The sequence below is a fragment of the Pipistrellus kuhlii genome, unplaced genomic scaffold (assembly GCF_014108245.1).
Source record: "Pipistrellus kuhlii isolate mPipKuh1 unplaced genomic scaffold, mPipKuh1.p scaffold_m20_p_3, whole genome shotgun sequence".
Classification (NCBI taxonomy): Eukaryota; Metazoa; Chordata; class Mammalia; order Chiroptera; family Vespertilionidae; genus Pipistrellus; species Pipistrellus kuhlii.
In genome coordinates, this window is record NW_023425529.1 from 172831583 (window position 1) to 172849937 (window position 18355).

Genomic DNA, 18355 nt, shown 5'->3' on the forward strand with positions numbered 1-18355 from the left:
TCTGAAGGAAAAACTGATGAACTGCATACCTTTCCTTCTTCTACAGCACACCTCTTATTCTGCATAGACATCCACTCAGGAAGTTTCCGTTGCTGTAGAGTTTCCAGTTGTTTGTCATTCATCTTTAAAAGGTTTTGTTGCGAAATCTGAAAAACAATTACTCTGTGAATAAATAAATACAATCTCAGAGAGAGGCCTGTCGCTATACTCAAGAACCAAACAACACATACTCGTAGAGTCAGTTATAGCATGTGGGCCCGAATCGGGAATAAAAAAGAAAGATTCAATATGTCAGATCTAATAAGTATACATTTGTCATTTCTTCTTTTTAAAATAAGTGAGCTGGTTTAACTGACTTCTGAAAGTTCTAGCAATTTCAAAATCTTACTCTATGATTTTGATTCTTTCAAAGTATAATCTTTAACTCATTAATAATGAGAATCCTTGGATGTATAAATTGCTATAAATTTTTTTACTTCTTTAATTTTCATATCAACTGACCTAAGATCTAAATAAACTCAGCAAACAGATTTGTTCACAAGTCAACTTGAAAAGAAATTCTGAGACAAATAACAGCTTTTCTATATTAAGATGTTTTCTCTTCTCTTTTCTTTTTTTTTCTTATGCTCTTGGCCTAGCAGGTGAACAAGTTTCCCTAAGAATAGAGTTCCCTAAAGGATATTTTTTAAAAACCTGTTATTAGCCTTGAGGGCTCCTCAATGTAAGTGGAACTTCAAGAATGGTTACAGAAAACAATGAATAAGAGAACCATACATATTCACTTTGTTAAAGGTAGAATGGGTCCATGGGGTCATGTAACTTATACTAAATTGAAGCAGACTTAATTCTAAATAAAATTTTTCAAGTCCCAACCATTTCAAATTTCTATTAAAGGGGCAGCAGCTTTGAACATACACCTACCGATTCTTTTGATGAAATATGAGATTGATTTGAAATAAAACAACTAGTATTTTTTAGGGATATGTATTATTTAGGGATAGCCTCTCATCCCTATTGATCTTTAGCATTATAAACTCTGAAGAAATTAAACAATATCCAACAAGTATCCATTTTAATTGCTCATTTTCCTAAGCACAAACCCCAAAGCTGAGAATACTGAAAATTTATGGAAGGAAAAATTTAAAGATTAACAAATTTTTCTATATAGAACAAATTCCACCACTCTCATGCATTAGGAGGGAAAAGGTTAATAGCAGGCTAGTAGCTCACTCTCTACAAGGCAAAGAAGGAATAAAAGACCTCAACCTGCCCAGTTATGTTAGAGCATGATCCTGTAAGCCAAGGTTGCAGTTAGATTTTAGGTCAGAACATACATAAAAATCAACCAGTGAATGCACAAATAAGTGGAATAGCAAATTGACGACTCTCTCTCTCCCTCCTTCCCTCCTCCATCTCCTCCGTCTCTCCTTTTATCCCCCCTCCCTCCCTCATTCCTACTCTAAAAATCAATGGAAAAAATATCCTTGGGTTTAGATTAACAGCAATAACAAAAACAAACAAACAAAAAACACAGGAGATTTCAAAACCTAAGTAACTTCCTTTGTGCAATTTTTACACACATTGCTCAAAACTGTTATTACAAAATCATAACATGTCCTAATGCATAAGAAAATAAAATTTTTAGAATCTCTTTAACCACTGGGATTCCTCAAAAAAAAAAAAAAAGGAATATTCCATCTGTACGTGGTGCTTGCCTGTATTCTTTAAATCATTAGCAAAGTTTGGTATTGGGTAAAATCTATGATTCACCAAATCAGAACTGACAACTCACGTCGTAGGTGTTACATATACATTTTTACATATAAGGTAAAATATGTAAAAATGTATATGCTTTATTCACTGTAAAGCATTATACAAATCTTAGTAGTTATTCTTGAGTTTATATTTTCCACAAATGAAAACCCTTGACAGGATAATCAAAAGTTGATCCTCAAGTGTGTGTGTGTGCATATGTGGTCTGTTCTTAATCTTAAAATATATTTTATAAAGCTGGAAAACAAATTTTTGCTACACAAAGTAGATCATTTGCAAAACTGCCAGAAAATTGAGATTTCTGCAAATAATACACAAAACTATAAAAACAAACTATAAAATCTTGGAATTCTGTAATTAATTAATTCACATTGCCAAAACAAAAATAAACTTCAATAACTCTTCCCTGTAGCCACTTACAATGCTAAAATCATTTTAATTCAAAATGTCTAATTTTCAGATGTAAATATTCTCTTTTGTACATAAAATGCTGTCTAGATGCTTCCAGGCAAAAAAATTGAAAGCAAACTTATGTACAAATCTAACATCTTTGTCAAGTTTACTTAGATCTTAGAACAGATAAAAAGCATAAAGAAAATTAAAGCCATAGAATAATTTGCAATAAGGAAATTCTTCAACATACATGAGTATTTTAATCATTGATCAGATAAAGATTTTTCTTGGAAGGGCTAAGTCACTGAACAATATAATTTTTTTAAACTTATTGATTTTTTACAGAGAGGAAGGGAGAGAGATAGAGAACTAGAAAAGTCAATGAGAAACATCGACCAACTGCCTGCCTCTGGCACACCCCCTACCGGAATCGAACCTGGGACCTTTCAGTCCGCAGACCGACGCTCTACCACTGAGCCAAACCGGTTTCGGCTGAACAATATAATTTTTATTTATATACTTAGCTGTTACATTGTTGAGTATAACTTTGACATATCTTTTTCTAAGATCAATTCTTATCATTTCATAATACTTCACGTTGTACCGTTAAAGGATCTTAAATTCCTCTTTGAAGTAAATAAAGTATTTTGATTTGCTTTGCTCTTCCTAGAATCATCTTGCCTATCCATCTAACACAATCTGCCACTTTTCAACCTTTATCACTTTTTTAAAGACTGTCTTTAAACAACATACACCTAGAATTTTTGTCATTTTTTATGTGTTTTTTTGAATAGCCCAATTTGAACATGTCTGTCTTTCAATGGGGAAATTCATCCCATTCACAATTAGTGTAAGAACTTGAGTTTTCCCTTTCATCTTACTTTGAATGGTATTCACCTTACTTTCTTCAGTTTCCTTTTATTCTTTTTCTATTTTTTTTCTGACTGGATGAAATTGTTATTCATACTTTTCCCCCCATTGTCAGTGTTAAAATTTCACTTTTTCCATCCTACTATTACTGTACTATCTCAACAAAATAACGAAACTAAATCCCTTCCCCACTGAGACCCTACATTTGCACCATCCCTCTCTGCCCAACAAGGCAAAACTCAAAATGTTTTCACTTCCTCACCCTATTAACTGTTCTTTGATGTGTGGCTAGTTTTCTTAATATTGTTCATATAATTCAAGAATCCTTACTATTTTCTAAGCACCTATGTTATAAATCTCACCATCCATTTAAGTATAAATGTATATGTAAATTTAAATATAAACCTCAATGTACTAGTATATATTGCTTACTATATACACTACTTTCCTCTTCCCTTTTTCTTGCCCATCTCTTCTGACTCAATTGTTCAATTAGCAGACTTTTTCAATTATTTTCTTAAGATGAAATATGAAAGTAATAAACTCTGATCCCCGCATATGTAAAAATGTGTTTTTTCCAATAGGAGAATGATGCATTAGCTCAATGTAGCAGTCTTTCAGTTGTTTGTGGATGTTTTAACATCTTCTATCCTTTAATGTTAAAGTAAGAAGTCCATTGTTATCCTGGCTGGGTGGTTTGGTTGGTTGGAACATCGTCCCAAACACCAAAAAAAAAGTTGTAGGTTCAATTCCTGGTCAGGGCATACACTTAGGTTGCGGGTTCGATCCCCAGTCTGGGTGCATATGGGAGGCAGTCTATCAATGTGTCTCTCTAGCATCAATGCCTCTCCCCCGTCCCCCACCTTTCCCTTCTTCTCCCTCTCTAAAATCAATTAAAAAAAATATCCTCAGGTGAAGATTTTTTTAAAAGTCCACTGTTTTTCTGATGCTTTTTTCAGTTGTGAATAATCTCTTCTTTCCATTCAGGAGCTGGAAAGACTCTTAAGGATTTCTATGTTTAAAGTTTTTAAGTCTATTCTCCTTGGGATTGGTGGGTCCTTGGGAAGAACTCCTTGCAAAATATTTTCTTAAGATCAGAAAAGCTTCCCCTTGCTATGGATTGAACAGTATCCCTCCCCCAAAAAAAGATATGTTGGCGTTCTAAACCTAACTATCTCAGAATGTGATTTACTCTGAAGATGGAGCCTTTATAGAGGTAATCAAATTTAAATGAAGTCATTAGTGGTTTCTAATTCAAAATGAGTGGTGTCCTTATAAAAAGGAAATTTGGACACAGAGATGGACATGCATAGAGGGAAGCTGATATGAAAAAAGACATGGAGGAGACAATCAGCTACAAGCCATGGAAAGAAGGCTGAAATAGATCCTTCCCTCAGAGTCCTCAGAAAGAACCAACTCTACCAACAACTCCAAACTGTGAGATAATCAATTTCTAAGTCACCCAGTTTGTGGTAATTATGGCAGCTGTAGCAAACTACCCCTATTACTAAGTTAATCAACTGCCATATCTATTCTTCTATTTCCTTCTACAGCTTTACTCACATGCTGGTGAATTTTTCCCTGCATAAATTTCTTCTCCTAGTCCCTATTTTTTCCTTCCTGACTACCACCTCTTTAATTTTGTTCTGTATTTTAAGATACTTCTTGCACTTAATTTGCAAGATGTTGATTTCACTCTCAGCAGTGACACTCCTCTTTCAGTTTGTCAACAGGATTTTTATAATGTCAAGATCTTGACTATTTTAGAAAGTTTCTTTGTCCTCTAGTTGAGTCTCCCTAAATGTGCTTATTATTTCCTTCTTTTGCAAAAACTATAATCTAAATATTGTAGTTCAAAGAACTGTCTGAATAGGAGTTTCCTATTCTGTACGTTCTATGGTTGTTTCCACTGATACTAGATTCCTTAGGTCTGTGGTCAGCAAACTTTGGCCCCTTGAGTGTGGCTCTTCCACAAAATACCACGGTCTGGGCGAGTCAATTTTGAAGAAGTGGTGTTAGAAGAAGTTTCAGTTTAAAAAATTTGGCTCTCACAAGAAATTTCAATTGTTGTACTGTTGATATTTGGCTCTGTTGACTAATGAGTTTGCCGATCACTGCCCTAGGTGAACTATTATTTCACTTGGCCTGTATAACTCTATTTACCATCAGCGGTCATCAGCTCTCAGCATTCCTCAGGAATCTGCAAACAAGGGACCAAGAAACTACATTTCCTACTGAAGTATCAGGAGGCTATTTCTCTATTCACAGGTCTCCAAAGGTGCAGTCTCGAGGTCTCTCCCCCCAGCACATTGAGCCCCTCAGTACAACTCCTCTGGAAGTCTTCTGACAGGGATGATCAAGTAAGCTTCCTAGGAACAACCAGCTGCTCAGTTCACTCAATAAACATTTATTTATAGTTTTCATCTAGAGTTTTTGGCCATATTTGTTCTACAACATTTATTCTACTGAGTAATTCACTTAGGAATTACGTTTTAATTCCTTTCCTATTCTCCAATCTTCCTTTCCCACCATTTTCAGTTCTTATATAAATATTAAGTACTATTGCATCCACTGATAAAACTTATAGGGACTTCATTAAATTATTTTTATGTTTGCAAATTATTTTTTAATCAAGGGTCAACTAATCACCTTAGTGAGCTTGATATCTGTTGATTTTCTTCAAATACACGACTCTCAATTGCCTACTTGATTTATAAATGAAGGTCTATACCAGGAGTCGACATGTTCTAGCTCATGGCACATTCAGAAAATGAATATATTTTTATGGCACACTGGGAAGGGCAACTAGGAATGTGATATAAAATTTTGTAAAAACTTTTATTATATCTCCTTTATAAAATTTTCAAACTCTTTAAATAAAAAACTTGAGATTGTTTAGATGAACACAACTTTTGTATATTAGTTTTTATGCTTAAAAAGGCTACACACAACTCCTAAGACTTTTTAACATTCTCTTATTATTCTATATAGCAACCATGGCAAAGAAGCTTTATTAGCACAAGCAGAAGCAAAAGGCAAAAGAGAAGGCAGCTTTGCTCCAATACAGTGGAAACTCCTTTTTCATGATTAACCAGCCTTCCAACAACTCAATCTCTTTAAATGGTACTTCAAGAGTGCTAACATCTTTAAATTGAATAGCTTCTCCCTTTCTTCTGAGAAGTATGTTAATTCCTTCTGATGATGTAAGTAGGCTTTGAATACAAATCAAATTTTTTATATATATCAAGTATTTCAATATATCGCTAAAGCTCTGTCTCAGGCACACACTGACTTCACTTTCATTAATTCTTCTTTAGGATTCAAATAACACCCATTAAACACCACTTCTAAAACTATTTTAACTTGCTCTCTCAAAGCTGAAATATTACTCTGAACCCATAAACTTTGTCAGTACACGTTAATTCATATCCACATGATCACTGCACTCTTAAATTAATTCAAGTGCTCAAAATGTCAGTTAAGGATATCATTTTTTGAAGCCAATAACTATACTTCAACAATCTGCAAAGTAAGAATCATTCACACAGAGTAATTTCAATTTTTCTTTTTAGTTTATAAATCTTCCTTTGGACTATCAACACAATTTAGCAATGAAATAGCTAATCACATTTATTCACCTAATGCTGAAAAGAAGGCACTGTAGCATCTTGGATTTCATGAGGCTCACCAATTTTATGACATCATTGAACGTGGAATTCAGAATTACAGGACAATTTTGCCCTAACCGGTTTGGCTCAGTGGATAAAGTGTCAGCCTACGGGCTGAAAGGTCCCAGGTTTGATTACGGTCAAGGGCATATACTTTGGTTGCAGGCACATCCCCTGTAGGGGGGTGGGCAGGGAGCAGCTGATTGATGTTTCTCTCTCATCAATGTTTCTAACTCTCTATCCTCCTCCCTTCCTCTCTGTAAAAAAAAATCAATAAAACATATAAGAAAAACAGAATTACAGGAAATTTTAATATTACAAGAGCTTCTCTGTGAATAAGATAATATATCAGCTTTTTAGATTGAACTTAATGTAAAGCCTTTATACCTTCCTGTTACTACCAATTCCCAACCTCCACCATTCCATTATACTGTATCTTGTATGTTTCAAAACATTCATTGTTTTCACTTTGAATATTTCATCAGCTGTTGATTTTGGAACTTCTCTACCAAATAAATAATGTTGTTTCAGGTGTTTTTTCTTCAAGAATTCTATTCAGCCTTCTAATTAAGGGCCACTGCCAAATTATGAATTCACATCTGTGATGATCACCTTTTGAATTAAACAATGTTTTGGATTAGTATCGTCTTTGTGAGATAGGCCAGTAAGCCTGGACAAATGGAACAGGGAAACTGAGGCAGGCAGCTGAACAGACTAGCAGAGCAATTTACAGCAGGTACAGAAGGTCATCTCCCTGTAATAATATCTAGGCCTCAGCTGTATTTCAGCCCCAGACCCAGGAAAGCAGCAAAACCAGGTGGGGCCACGAGGGGCAGCTGCAATGACTAAGACCCCCTGCCCTACACTGACCGATCAATGGAAACCAGGGTCCTGGGAACCACACCTAGAGAACTGCTTAATATTCTGCTAATACCCTCCCCTGAGATTCCTTCCTGAGAAAGAGAGAAAACCTCAAGACAAAGGACCCAGACCCAGCTCATGCTCACCCTCTGGGGAGCACCCCCAACCTCACCATTCCCTCCCCCTTTTCTCTCACTTTTCCCCTCGTAGGCATGCATCTCCTAAACCCTGCGGGACCCTATGAGACTTGCGACCTGGGGAGCAATGGGCAGAGGCAACTCCTTGCAGGCTAGTCCAATGAACCTGTTTCCAAGGGCCCCTCCCCTGTTCTCTGACTTCCCAGAGAGCTAGGGCAGTCCAGCCTCGGTTCTCCTGGTGCTTCTTCTATGCTAAGCCCCTCTCGCCTTTTTCTTAATTCTTTATTGTTTAAAGTATTATATACAGTATTACATATGCCTCCCTTTTCCCCCACTGACCTCTCTCTGGCCACCCCCAACCCTCCGCTCATGCCCGCACCCTCCTGGTTGTGTGTGCCCATCTAAGCCCTTTCTTGTTTTACATCCCCAGCTTCAATGAATGTCCCCTCAGAGTCAGTCATCGGACTCGTATTGTGAAATTTTTCCTCCATGAAGTCAAGAACCCACACGCTACCGACTGGTCCTAAGCAGACCCCCCACGGGCCATGTCCCCTTTCTGGTAACATTAGGTCCTTGACAAATCTTCAACACATCTAATAGAATAATTGAAATGGCAAATTTTTCCATTTTCTTTTCCTCACTGCTCTCAAACAGAGTTCCATACAGGCAGGAACAAAGAACAGTGAAGTAGATATCTGGGCTTTACTAATTGTGCAGTCTTGTAACTAGCTTCTTTTTAAATATAAATATTTTATTGTTGATTTCAGAGAGGAAAGGAGAGGGGGAGAGATACAGAAACATCAATGATGAGAGAGAATCATTGATCAGCTGCCTCCTGCATGCTCCCTACTGGGGACTGAGCCAGAAATCCTGACCAGAAATTGAATCCTGGTTCCTAGGTTGACATTCAACACTGAGCCACACCAGCCAAGCCAACGCCTATATTTTCTTTATTGAATCAATTGAATTATATATGTTCAACTATTAATTATTTTTAGATATAAGCACTAGTTCTTTAAATTCTAAAGTCAAACATATAATGAATTCTATCAAATTCAGTTTTGACAAATTGTCACATCGAACGCTCATAATAATTAAAAACTAAACAACAAGCAAAAAAACTAACAAAATTGTTTTCCATAGAGAACACTAAATATAAAAATAATAATCGGCCAACACTCATGCTCTTTTCTATCTTAACAGTATAATTATGAAAATTAAGACAAAGTTAAGATAATCTTATGTACACAAACACATATAAATTTCCTTATTAAATAACATATACATATGCAATTAATGTAATAATTAGAGGGGAAATTATTTAACAGGAAAATTCAGGAGAATTACTCCTATTATAGCCACAATACAACTCTTTTTGACCATGTTTAGTATGCCTAGCCACACCTGTTTCTGAATTCAAGTAGTTTATGAAGGATCAAATATAATTCTGCTGATTATAAATCTCTGAATGTTTATTTTATAAAATGTTTTATATGTTTGAGAGCTCTAAGAATATATGCAACCATCAAAATCTTGTTAAATTACTTGCAACCTATATCACTATGCTGTAGAACAAATTGAAAGCCACCAACTCTGCTCCAGCTGTCTCTTGAAAGTCAGAATGAGCCCAGTGTTGCTAGACCTTCCAATTTACAACAGAAGACAAAGGACTAGATGTTACTATGCTATCTTCCATTTGATATCAAGTTCAGAGTCTCCACCTCTCAATTAATAACCTCTGCTTTGGACAGATCAATCCCAAAAGCTGGTGTGGGTATCCCTAAAAATATTTTAAGTCAATACCCTTCACAAATCATTCTCTGAGCGAAGCACTTGGTCCACTACAGAATGAGTGGATCTTCAGAACGGAGCCTATCTCCTTCAACCCCACCCCATCCACTCTGAGCCCACTGTGTCATCTCACCAGGGCCTGGAGCATTACAGCACTCTATGGCCCTGAGAATCATGCTAGCAGTGCCCACCCAGCAAAGTATTTACTTTCCCAGGCTGCAGAATTGTGACTAAAAACCATGAACCCAGAGTAGGCACTGGCCCAATTCTTCAAGTCCCTCTACTATCAGTATCAACCATAAGCGTTAACAGTCAAATTTTTTAAAGACTGGTTTGATGGTCCAGTACAAAAATTAGTATATCTATGCAGAACCCAGGCTAAATGCAATGAAAGCCATCTTCCTCATGAAGGCAGGCCAAGGAAGTATGTTCATGTAATACAAAGATTTCTCTCAAAGTACTTCTCTAGTTTTTATTCCATTTTACCCATAGTTTCATTTTTAAGAATCTTACAAAAATAACCAGCATTTCCCAGAAAAATTTCTAACAAGGATGGTCATCCATATTATATATAATAATATTTAAAATATACATCATATAATATTTAAATATAAAATATACATTAAATATATAAAATATATATTTAAAATGTAATATACATGTATAATAATAAAAGGTTGACAACAAAGGAAAAATGATTAAATAAATTATCCCGTAAAATAGAATGCTGTGCAGTAATTAAAAACATGTTCTTATAATTTATCAAGTGAAAAAATCAAGTTAAGACTAATTTAAAAAAATAAATGTATCTGTATATGTACATATATTACATAATGTATAATTATATTAAAAAATATACCATATATTTGTAAAGGTCTGGAGAAATATACACCATAGTATTAATGGTTTTCCCACAACTACAGATGCTTTTTAATTTTCTTCTTTATACTTTTCTACATATTCCAAATTTTCTATAAGGAAATGTGTTACTTAGTAGTGGGAGTGGGATATGCCAGAAAAAGAGGGAAAGATTTTTCTTCAATGAACAATCAAGGCTACATTTTTTTATACTACAGAATAAGAGTGAGCAAACTTTTTCTCCGAAGGGCCAGTCAGTAAATATTCTAGACTTCATAGATAAATTGTCTCTGTCACTACTACTCAACTCTGTCATTGTAACGCAAAAGCCATGAATGACACCTGAATAAGCACAGCTATTAATATATTCTAATAAACTTTATAGATAGTGAAACATAGATTTAAATAAGTTCTTTCAATTTTTTTTTTTTTTTAGCCACTTAAAAATATAAATCATTTAGCTCATAATCAGTACAAAATCAAGCAGCCAATCAAATGTGGCCCACTGGCCAGTTTGCCAATTGCTGCTAGAGAACATAGACAAAATGCTCTAAGACTGGAAAATGCCCAATGCTGCTGCTAATAACAACCCACTACAACTAGTTTTTAATAGCCATAATACATTCTTAAGATTCTATCTAATAAAAGAGTAACATGCAAATTGACCATCACTCCAACACAAGATGGCTGCACCCATGTGGTCAAAGATGGCTGCCCCCATGTGGACACAAGATGGCTGCCACAAGATGACCAGCAGGGGAGGGCAGTTAGGAGGGATCAGACCAGCAGGGGAGGGCAGTTAGAGGTGACCAGGCCTGCAGGGGAGCAGTTAGACATCAATCAGGCTGGCAGGGAAGTGTTTAGGAGGTGATCAGGCTGGCAGGCAGAAGCGGTTAGGGGAAATCAGGAAGGCAAGGAGGCGAGCTGTTGAGAGCCAGCAGTCCTGGATTATGAAAGGGATGTCCAACTGCCTGTTTAGGCCTGATCCTAAACGGGCAGTCGGACAACCCTCGAGGGGTCCCAGATTGGAGAGGGTGCAGGCTAGGCTGAGGGACACCCCCCATGCACGAATTTCGTGCACCAGCCTCTAGTATTTAATAAAGATACAACTTCTTAATAAAGCCTTTTTAAAGAATAGTTGCAAAATGAACCTTATGATAGCTAGTAAATTAGTGGGCTTGTTATAGGCTTAGTAATATTAGTCAATTATATATGAAAAGTTTATCTGCCAAAATTATAGCATATTTCGAAAGAACTTCATCTTAAGTGCTTTTCTTTGATAGTAAAACAAGCTGTCTACTGAAGGCACTTCTAGTTCATGTCAAAAGAAATCACACAAGTAAAATTTAAGTTAGAACAACATTAGCAAAATTAAGACCAATTATATTCCAAATTAACTAAGAAGTGGTAGCTTTCTAATAATCTAGCTTTTAAAACATACTCTCGACTTCATTCTAAAGACTAGAAATTCATCTCAAGAGCACAACACTTTTCCACTTAGAATGGTATTATCTTCTAAAGAGCAGACAGACTGCCCTAGCTGGTTTGGTTCAGTGGATAGAGCATCGGCCTGCAGAATGAAGGGTGCCACGTTCAATTCCAGTCAAGAGCACATGCCTGGGTTATGGGCTCCATACCCAGAGGGGGGGCATGCAGGAGGCAGCCAATCAATGATTCTCTTTCATCATTGATGTTTCTATCTCTCTCTCCCTCTCTCTCCCTCTCTCTGCCTCTCTAAAATAAAAAAAATAAAAATAAATGTTTCTAAAAAAAATAATAATGAAGAATGGACAGACTTAACACCAGTCTCAAGAGAAAATTGGGTTCAGTGGATTAAGTAAGAGATTTCATTGTACCTAAAACCTCTAAGGTAAGGGAATTAATACCTATTTTTACACAGTAACTGACTTGCCTAATTTCTTGAGGGCTAAACTGAATAAAGTATCCCAACCACTCTGAAATGCATCTCAAAAAAGGAAAGAAAATCACTCTGGTAATTTCAATGGCACATACAAATAATGATTTCAAATCCAGGACAAAATTATCAGTAACTAGTTCAATGCTGCAATTTTATACTCCCCAGGGATTCAACAAAGGGAAGACATGCCCACGTACTCTCAGGTCAATCACACCCGGTGACAGAGATGGTTTTGACAGAACGGGTGTGGCCACAAGCAGGAGAACATTTGGGAATGCATAATCCCCTAAGCAAACAAGTTTCCTCTCTGGAGACTCTTGTTCCTCTGGGCCCCGCTGGTTCTCTTGGATTGGCCTCTGTAGCCCACAGCCACTCGGGCCCCACACAATGGACTAATGGGCTACAGCGGGAAAACACAAGCTAGGCTAGCCTCATGTGAACTGGGCCCGGCTCCATGGAAAGGAATCTCTGGACGATGGCTCTGATTTTAGCTCTACGGGAGCCCCAGCTACACGTCTTCTACGACTGGACTAAGGGAAATGGGACTTTGGAAACACAGAGATGAAAACCTTTCTACTATGTCTCACGCTCCCATGGGGGCCTCTGGAAATGCTTACTCCAGGGGTATTGCAAAAACCCTACTGGAGCAATCGGGGAAGACAAGGCCTCTCCTCTCCTGTAGCATATACACATAACCTATACTTTATTATAGAAGATATAATTTTTTAATATATATTTTATTGGTTTTTTTTACTGAGAGGAAGGGAGAGGGATAGAGAGCTAGAAACATCGATGAGAGAGAAACATCGACCAGCTGCCTCCTGCACACCCCCTACCAGGGATGGGCCCGCAACCAATGTACATGCCCTTCACCGGAATCAAACCTGGGGCCTTTCAGTCCACAGGCCGACACTCTATCCACTGAGCCAAACCGGTTTCAACAGATATAATTTTTTTTTTTACTGATAATCCTCACTGGAAGATATTTTTTCCATTGATCATTAAAGAGAGAGTGGAGGGAGAAATGGGAGGGGGCGAGAGAGGGAGAGAGAGGGAGAGAGGGAGAGAGAGAAACATCAATGTGAGAAAGACACATTAACTGGTTGCCTCCCACAGGTGCCCCAACCAGGGGGTGGGATCGAACTCACACAGAGGCATGTGCCCTTGACGGGGAATTGAGCCCATGATCCTTTGTTCCCAGGCCAACTGCTCTAACCTGGACAGGGCTAGTAATTTTTAAAGTATTAACTGCATTGTTTTTTGAGAATTCCTTTCTATTTTTCAATGCACTAACAGGAATAGGAGGTGGTAAGAGAAAAACAAAAAGAAATCAAAGAATCTATGGCAAAAGCCTTCATTAAGTTTCCTAAGCAGGCCTTCAAGACTTTCATTAACCTATTGATAGACTTCTGCTAATCCTTATTTCCATCCAAATAACCTAAGCAAGCAAACTAAAAAAAGCTACCTATTCGGATTTGGTTTGGCTACAGTAAGTTACTGCAATTTTAAAAGTAAAAGGATGATTTTTTTTGAGACTTAGCTCTTTATAAGTATCTATCAAATTCTCATTACTGTCACATATTACATAACTATAGGCCTGGTGCATGAAATTCATGCATGGGGGTGGAGGCGCTCTTAGCCCAACCTGTACCCTTCCAACTTGGGAGCCCTCGGGGTATGTTCAACTGCCAGTTGGACAGTTGGACATCCCTCTTGCAATCCAGGACCTCTGACACCTAACCACTCTGCCTGCCTGACCCCCCTAACTACCCTCCCCTGCCGGCCTGATCCACCTAACTGTCCGCCCCTGCCGGCCTGGTAGCCCCTATTAACTTTTTTTTTTTTTTTAATCATATCCTCTTCACACACAATTGTATTTGACTTCTTTACTGGTTTCTCGCTCTCAATTTGTCTCTCTCTATGTAACACTTTTTCCTGCTGACCCATCATTTATAAACATTTCTTTCCTCCTTATCTCCTACTTCTGTTTCATCATCCTTCTTCCCATCTTTCTCCTATCCCTCCCTCCCCACATTCCTTCTTTCCTTTATCTTTACCCCTCTGCTCCCCTTTTCCTTCCTTCCCACCTTAATTTTTTTCTTCACTTCCTCTCTCGGACCTGTTTTGCTCCCTCCCCCATTTCTTCCTTCTTCCCATTCTCCTTTTAAGCTCTACCGGCTCCCCTTTAAAACTTTTCTTCCCTCCCTCTTTCTCTCTCATCCTACCTTTCCCATACCTTTTTCCCTACTTACGTCCATTGTTTTAATATCTTTCTACCTGCCTGATTATTCACTATCATTTATCTTTTTTTCTTCTCTGACTCCTACTTTTAAAATCTGTCCCCAGTACACAACTATACTTGATTTTCAGTATAGCTCCTACAGTTCACTCAGACATCCTCTTTCCTTCTTTAGCTCTGCTCTCTACTGACTCCTTGATAAAGTTCTTCCCTCTCTCCCTCCTTCTTAACACTTCCATTGGGGAAGGGGGGGAGGGGCATTAACCCCCAGCCCAGGGCTCAGCCCCCGCCAGGTGTTCCCTGCCCCTCCTTCCCCAGCCTCCAGGACGCCATCCTGCTCCCATGACCTGCCTGGGACACCTGACCCAGCAAGGGTGGCCGAGGCCTGCATGGCCGGGCGCAGCTGCTGCAGCAAAGCAGGAGCACCTCTGCCCAGAAGGCCTCAGACCGGCCACCACTTTGTCCTGGACCTGTGGGTGCCTCCCCGCCAACGGCCTGCTCTGTGGCCACCGCCTTCCTCCTGCGTCTGGGCAGGGTTCCCACACTGCCCCTCGCCGCCCCTTCCCGCTGCAATGGCCACCCCCTCTAGTGTGCAGCCCCACATTTCCTTCCTGTGTCTTTTTCTTGTTCTCTTTCTGTATTTCTGTTTCTCCTCTAGGCCTGTCTGCATACAGGCCTGCCTTCCTCTCGCTCTCCTTTCTTATCCCCTCCTATCCTATCCTATCCTATCCTACCCTTGCAGCTGCCTGAGCAGAGGGCGGGGACCAGCCTGCTGGCCCGGTCATGATGTTATGGTGTAATGGATAATTTGCATATGTGTTTGTCTATTATGTAGTATAGATACATAATTTGTACTAATAAATATAAATAAAAAATTTGTGTTAATGAAGTCAACTGAAATAAATGGAACCAACCAAATAAATACAATAAAATGCCATAAAAATGCTAGCAGCAAGGAAAAAAAGAAAGCCTCTCTCCATGCTGCGTCATTGTGAGGAGCCGCACTGCCCACAATCCAGAACGGGACTTGACCTGAACTGAATCCATAGCACAGTGAAGTGCTTTATAACTGAATTTCACTGTCCAACTGAATAATTCATTATTTTTAATGAATTTCCTCTGTTCTGTAAGGAGCTACAGCCAGTCAGCAAAATCAACCATTATAAACTGGGAAACTGCAGAGAAAGTTTTCAAGTAAGTCCATTTAAAACTTGCTTAGTCTGCCTGTTTTCCCTCTTATATTTATTACCGTTAGCTCCTATGGCTTGAGATGAAATTTTATAGGACTCATTATCAAGTGGACATTAATGATTGCCTACACAACATCCATTCCATCCTACACCCTTTTTGACTGTGCCATAAATTTAACTCAGACAATGACCAGTTAGTTACCCACAAAGCCAATGAGAGTGAGAAGAGCTGCCCCACTCCAAACTCCCGGGGTAAACTCAGCGGGACTAAAGGTAACCCGTTCCCCTTGCCACAACGGTGACTCAGAAACTCAGGCCCGCCGAAACCGGTTTGGCACAGTGGATAGAGCATCAGCCCGCGGGCTGAAAGGTCCCAGGTTCGATTCTGGTCGACGGCATGTACCTTGGTTGCAGGCATATCCCTAGTAGGGTATGTGCAAGAGGCAGCTGATCGATGCTTCTCTCTCTTCGATGTTTCTAGCTCTCTATCCCTCTCTCTTCCTCTCTGTAAAAAAAATTTTTTTAAAAAATATATTTTATTGTTTTTTTTTACAGAAAGGAAGGGAGAGAGATAGAGAGTTAGAAACATCGATGAGAGAGAGTCATCGATCAGCTGCCTCTTGCACACCCCCTACTGGGGATATGCCCGCAACCAAGATACATGCCTTGACCGGAATCGAACCCGGGACCTTTCAGTCCCCAAGCCGACGCTCTATCCATTGAGCCAAACCGGCCTCGGCCTCTCTGTAAAAAATTAATAAAATAGATTTTAACAAAAAAAAAGAAAGAAAAGAAACTCAGGCCTAAACTAAGGCATTCCCCTGGATTTGGTTTAAGGAAAAAAAATATATAATTTAATTCAAGGCAATGACCGGACAAGGGGTGTTTGGGGGAGGGGGAGTGTCTGAAAATGGCACTGTCTTGCTCTTACAAGAAAGCTCCCAAACGAGATGCCCTCTGTTTAAGGTGAAGCCACCGCGACGGAAGTCAGCCTGAGGACAGAGCCAGCACACTGAAGGCAAAGATGAGAAATGAATCTCGGTCAATGGACTAGACCAGTCTTCAAGTCAGTTCTACCTCAGCCTTCAAGTTACATTTTAATAACAAATTGTCTTATCTTCTAAGCCTGTTTGAATCAAGTTCTGTGCTTGTATTGTAACTAATACACAAACACAAATAAAAATGCAATTATGTGGTCAATCCTCTTCCTTTAATCCCTTATCTTATATAATGAAAGGATAATATGCAAATCGACTGAATGGCAGAACAATCGGTCGCTATGCACACTGACCACTAGGGGGCAGACACTCAACACAGGCGCTGCCTCCCAGGTGGTCAGTGCGCTCCCACAGGGGGAGCACCGCTCTGCCAGAAGCCAGGCTGATGTCTAGCGAGCGCAGTGGCAATGGCAGGAGGCTGGGCTGAAGGAACCACCCCCTCATAGTGCACAAATGTCATGCACCGGGCCTCTAGTCTTAAATAAATTATAATGATAAGCAAAATAGCCACTTAAAGTTAATTATAAAGTTTTCATAATTTCATACTTTAAAAGCCTTTTTAAATAAAAATCAAAATAAGATTAAATAGCAATTAAACAGAAAATTATAACAACTAAAGGGGAGTGAGAGAGATTTAACTTTCAGATGCACAGTTCTTCATTGGGTTGAAATTCAGCATTGCCAGGTAGAAGGAAAAATGTATAAGTTTTACAGTAAGACCAAGTGAAGTGTGGGAGGACAAGTGGAAGATAAAAATGGAGACTGAGTGAAAAAGAAGTTGGAAAATTAATACCCAATTCTAAAAGTAATCATAAATTTAGCCAATAAAGTTCTTCCGTAAGAACTTCTAATACAATCTCTTCAGACAGGGCAAATTTATGTAAAATTAAAAAAGAAAAAAGAAAAAAAAAAACAGCAATTTTATGAGACCTCCAAGAAGGCAAACAGCAAAAGCACATCAGGTGCCAATCAATGGAAGATGTCTCATGCTTGTAACATCCAAATTTCCAGGAGAAGCAACAAAGCTCTGATATTGTTGCCAATGGCTTCTAGTTCTCCTACCTTAGATTAGGAAGTTCCCATCCTTCTATCTTCTTAGCCTCAGAAAGACCTAAGGAGCAGGTGAATCCCTGCCTGCCCCTGCAGAGCTAGCCTATCAGACCAATAGTGGAAGAGACCAGAAAAATGCAAGGACAAAAACACTGGAGTCAGAAAGAAACATAGGCTTGAAGTAGGCACAGGATGGAAGGTCACTGGTTTCACTTATTAGGGGAAGAATGTGAAATTATTCCAATTTCTTATTTCTTATGAAGAGGTTATTCAAAAATCATCCTCTTTCTTAATCCTCCTCTATATTAAGCATTTTATAAAAATAAAAAAAGGAAGACAATCACTTTTAAAAGAAGGTGACTGCTATCACTAACCAGTTTTTATAAGAGATAAGCTTAACTTTTACCAAACAGCTAGTCTCCTAAAATAAATAATTTTCCCCAGGAACTCTTTGAGGGCAGGTAATTTATCTATTTGATTAAAATCAGCAAATATTTCTGAGATGACCAGATTCAAGATGAACATATCCAAATTAGGTACATTTTTTATCTGAGCCAAAATCAATTAGAAAATATAACTAACATTATCTAAATTCAGTAACAGCAAAAA

At 38.4% G+C, this 18355-nt stretch overlaps 1 protein-coding gene across 6 annotated transcripts in view; it reads right to left on the reverse strand.

The window, feature by feature from the left end:
- Positions 1-18355, reverse strand: part of WRN (WRN RecQ like helicase) — a 120684-nt gene that overhangs the window by 95533 nt on the left and 6796 nt on the right. For 3 of the 6 annotated variants that reach the window (XM_045588899.1, XM_045588898.1, XM_045588897.1), the window contains exons 1-2: positions 5200-5328; positions 30-146 (exon numbers count right to left, since the gene is read on the reverse strand). In XM_045588899.1, coding sequence (XP_045444855.1) covers positions 30-146; positions 5200-5202 — 120 coding nt within the window. In that variant the 5' untranslated portion in view covers positions 5203-5328. Of the gene's footprint in view, positions 1-29; positions 147-5199; positions 5329-7163; positions 7317-18355 lie in introns of those variants that run through there. The other 3 variants (XM_045588900.1, XM_036458243.2, XM_036458242.2) reach the window with 2 other exon arrangements.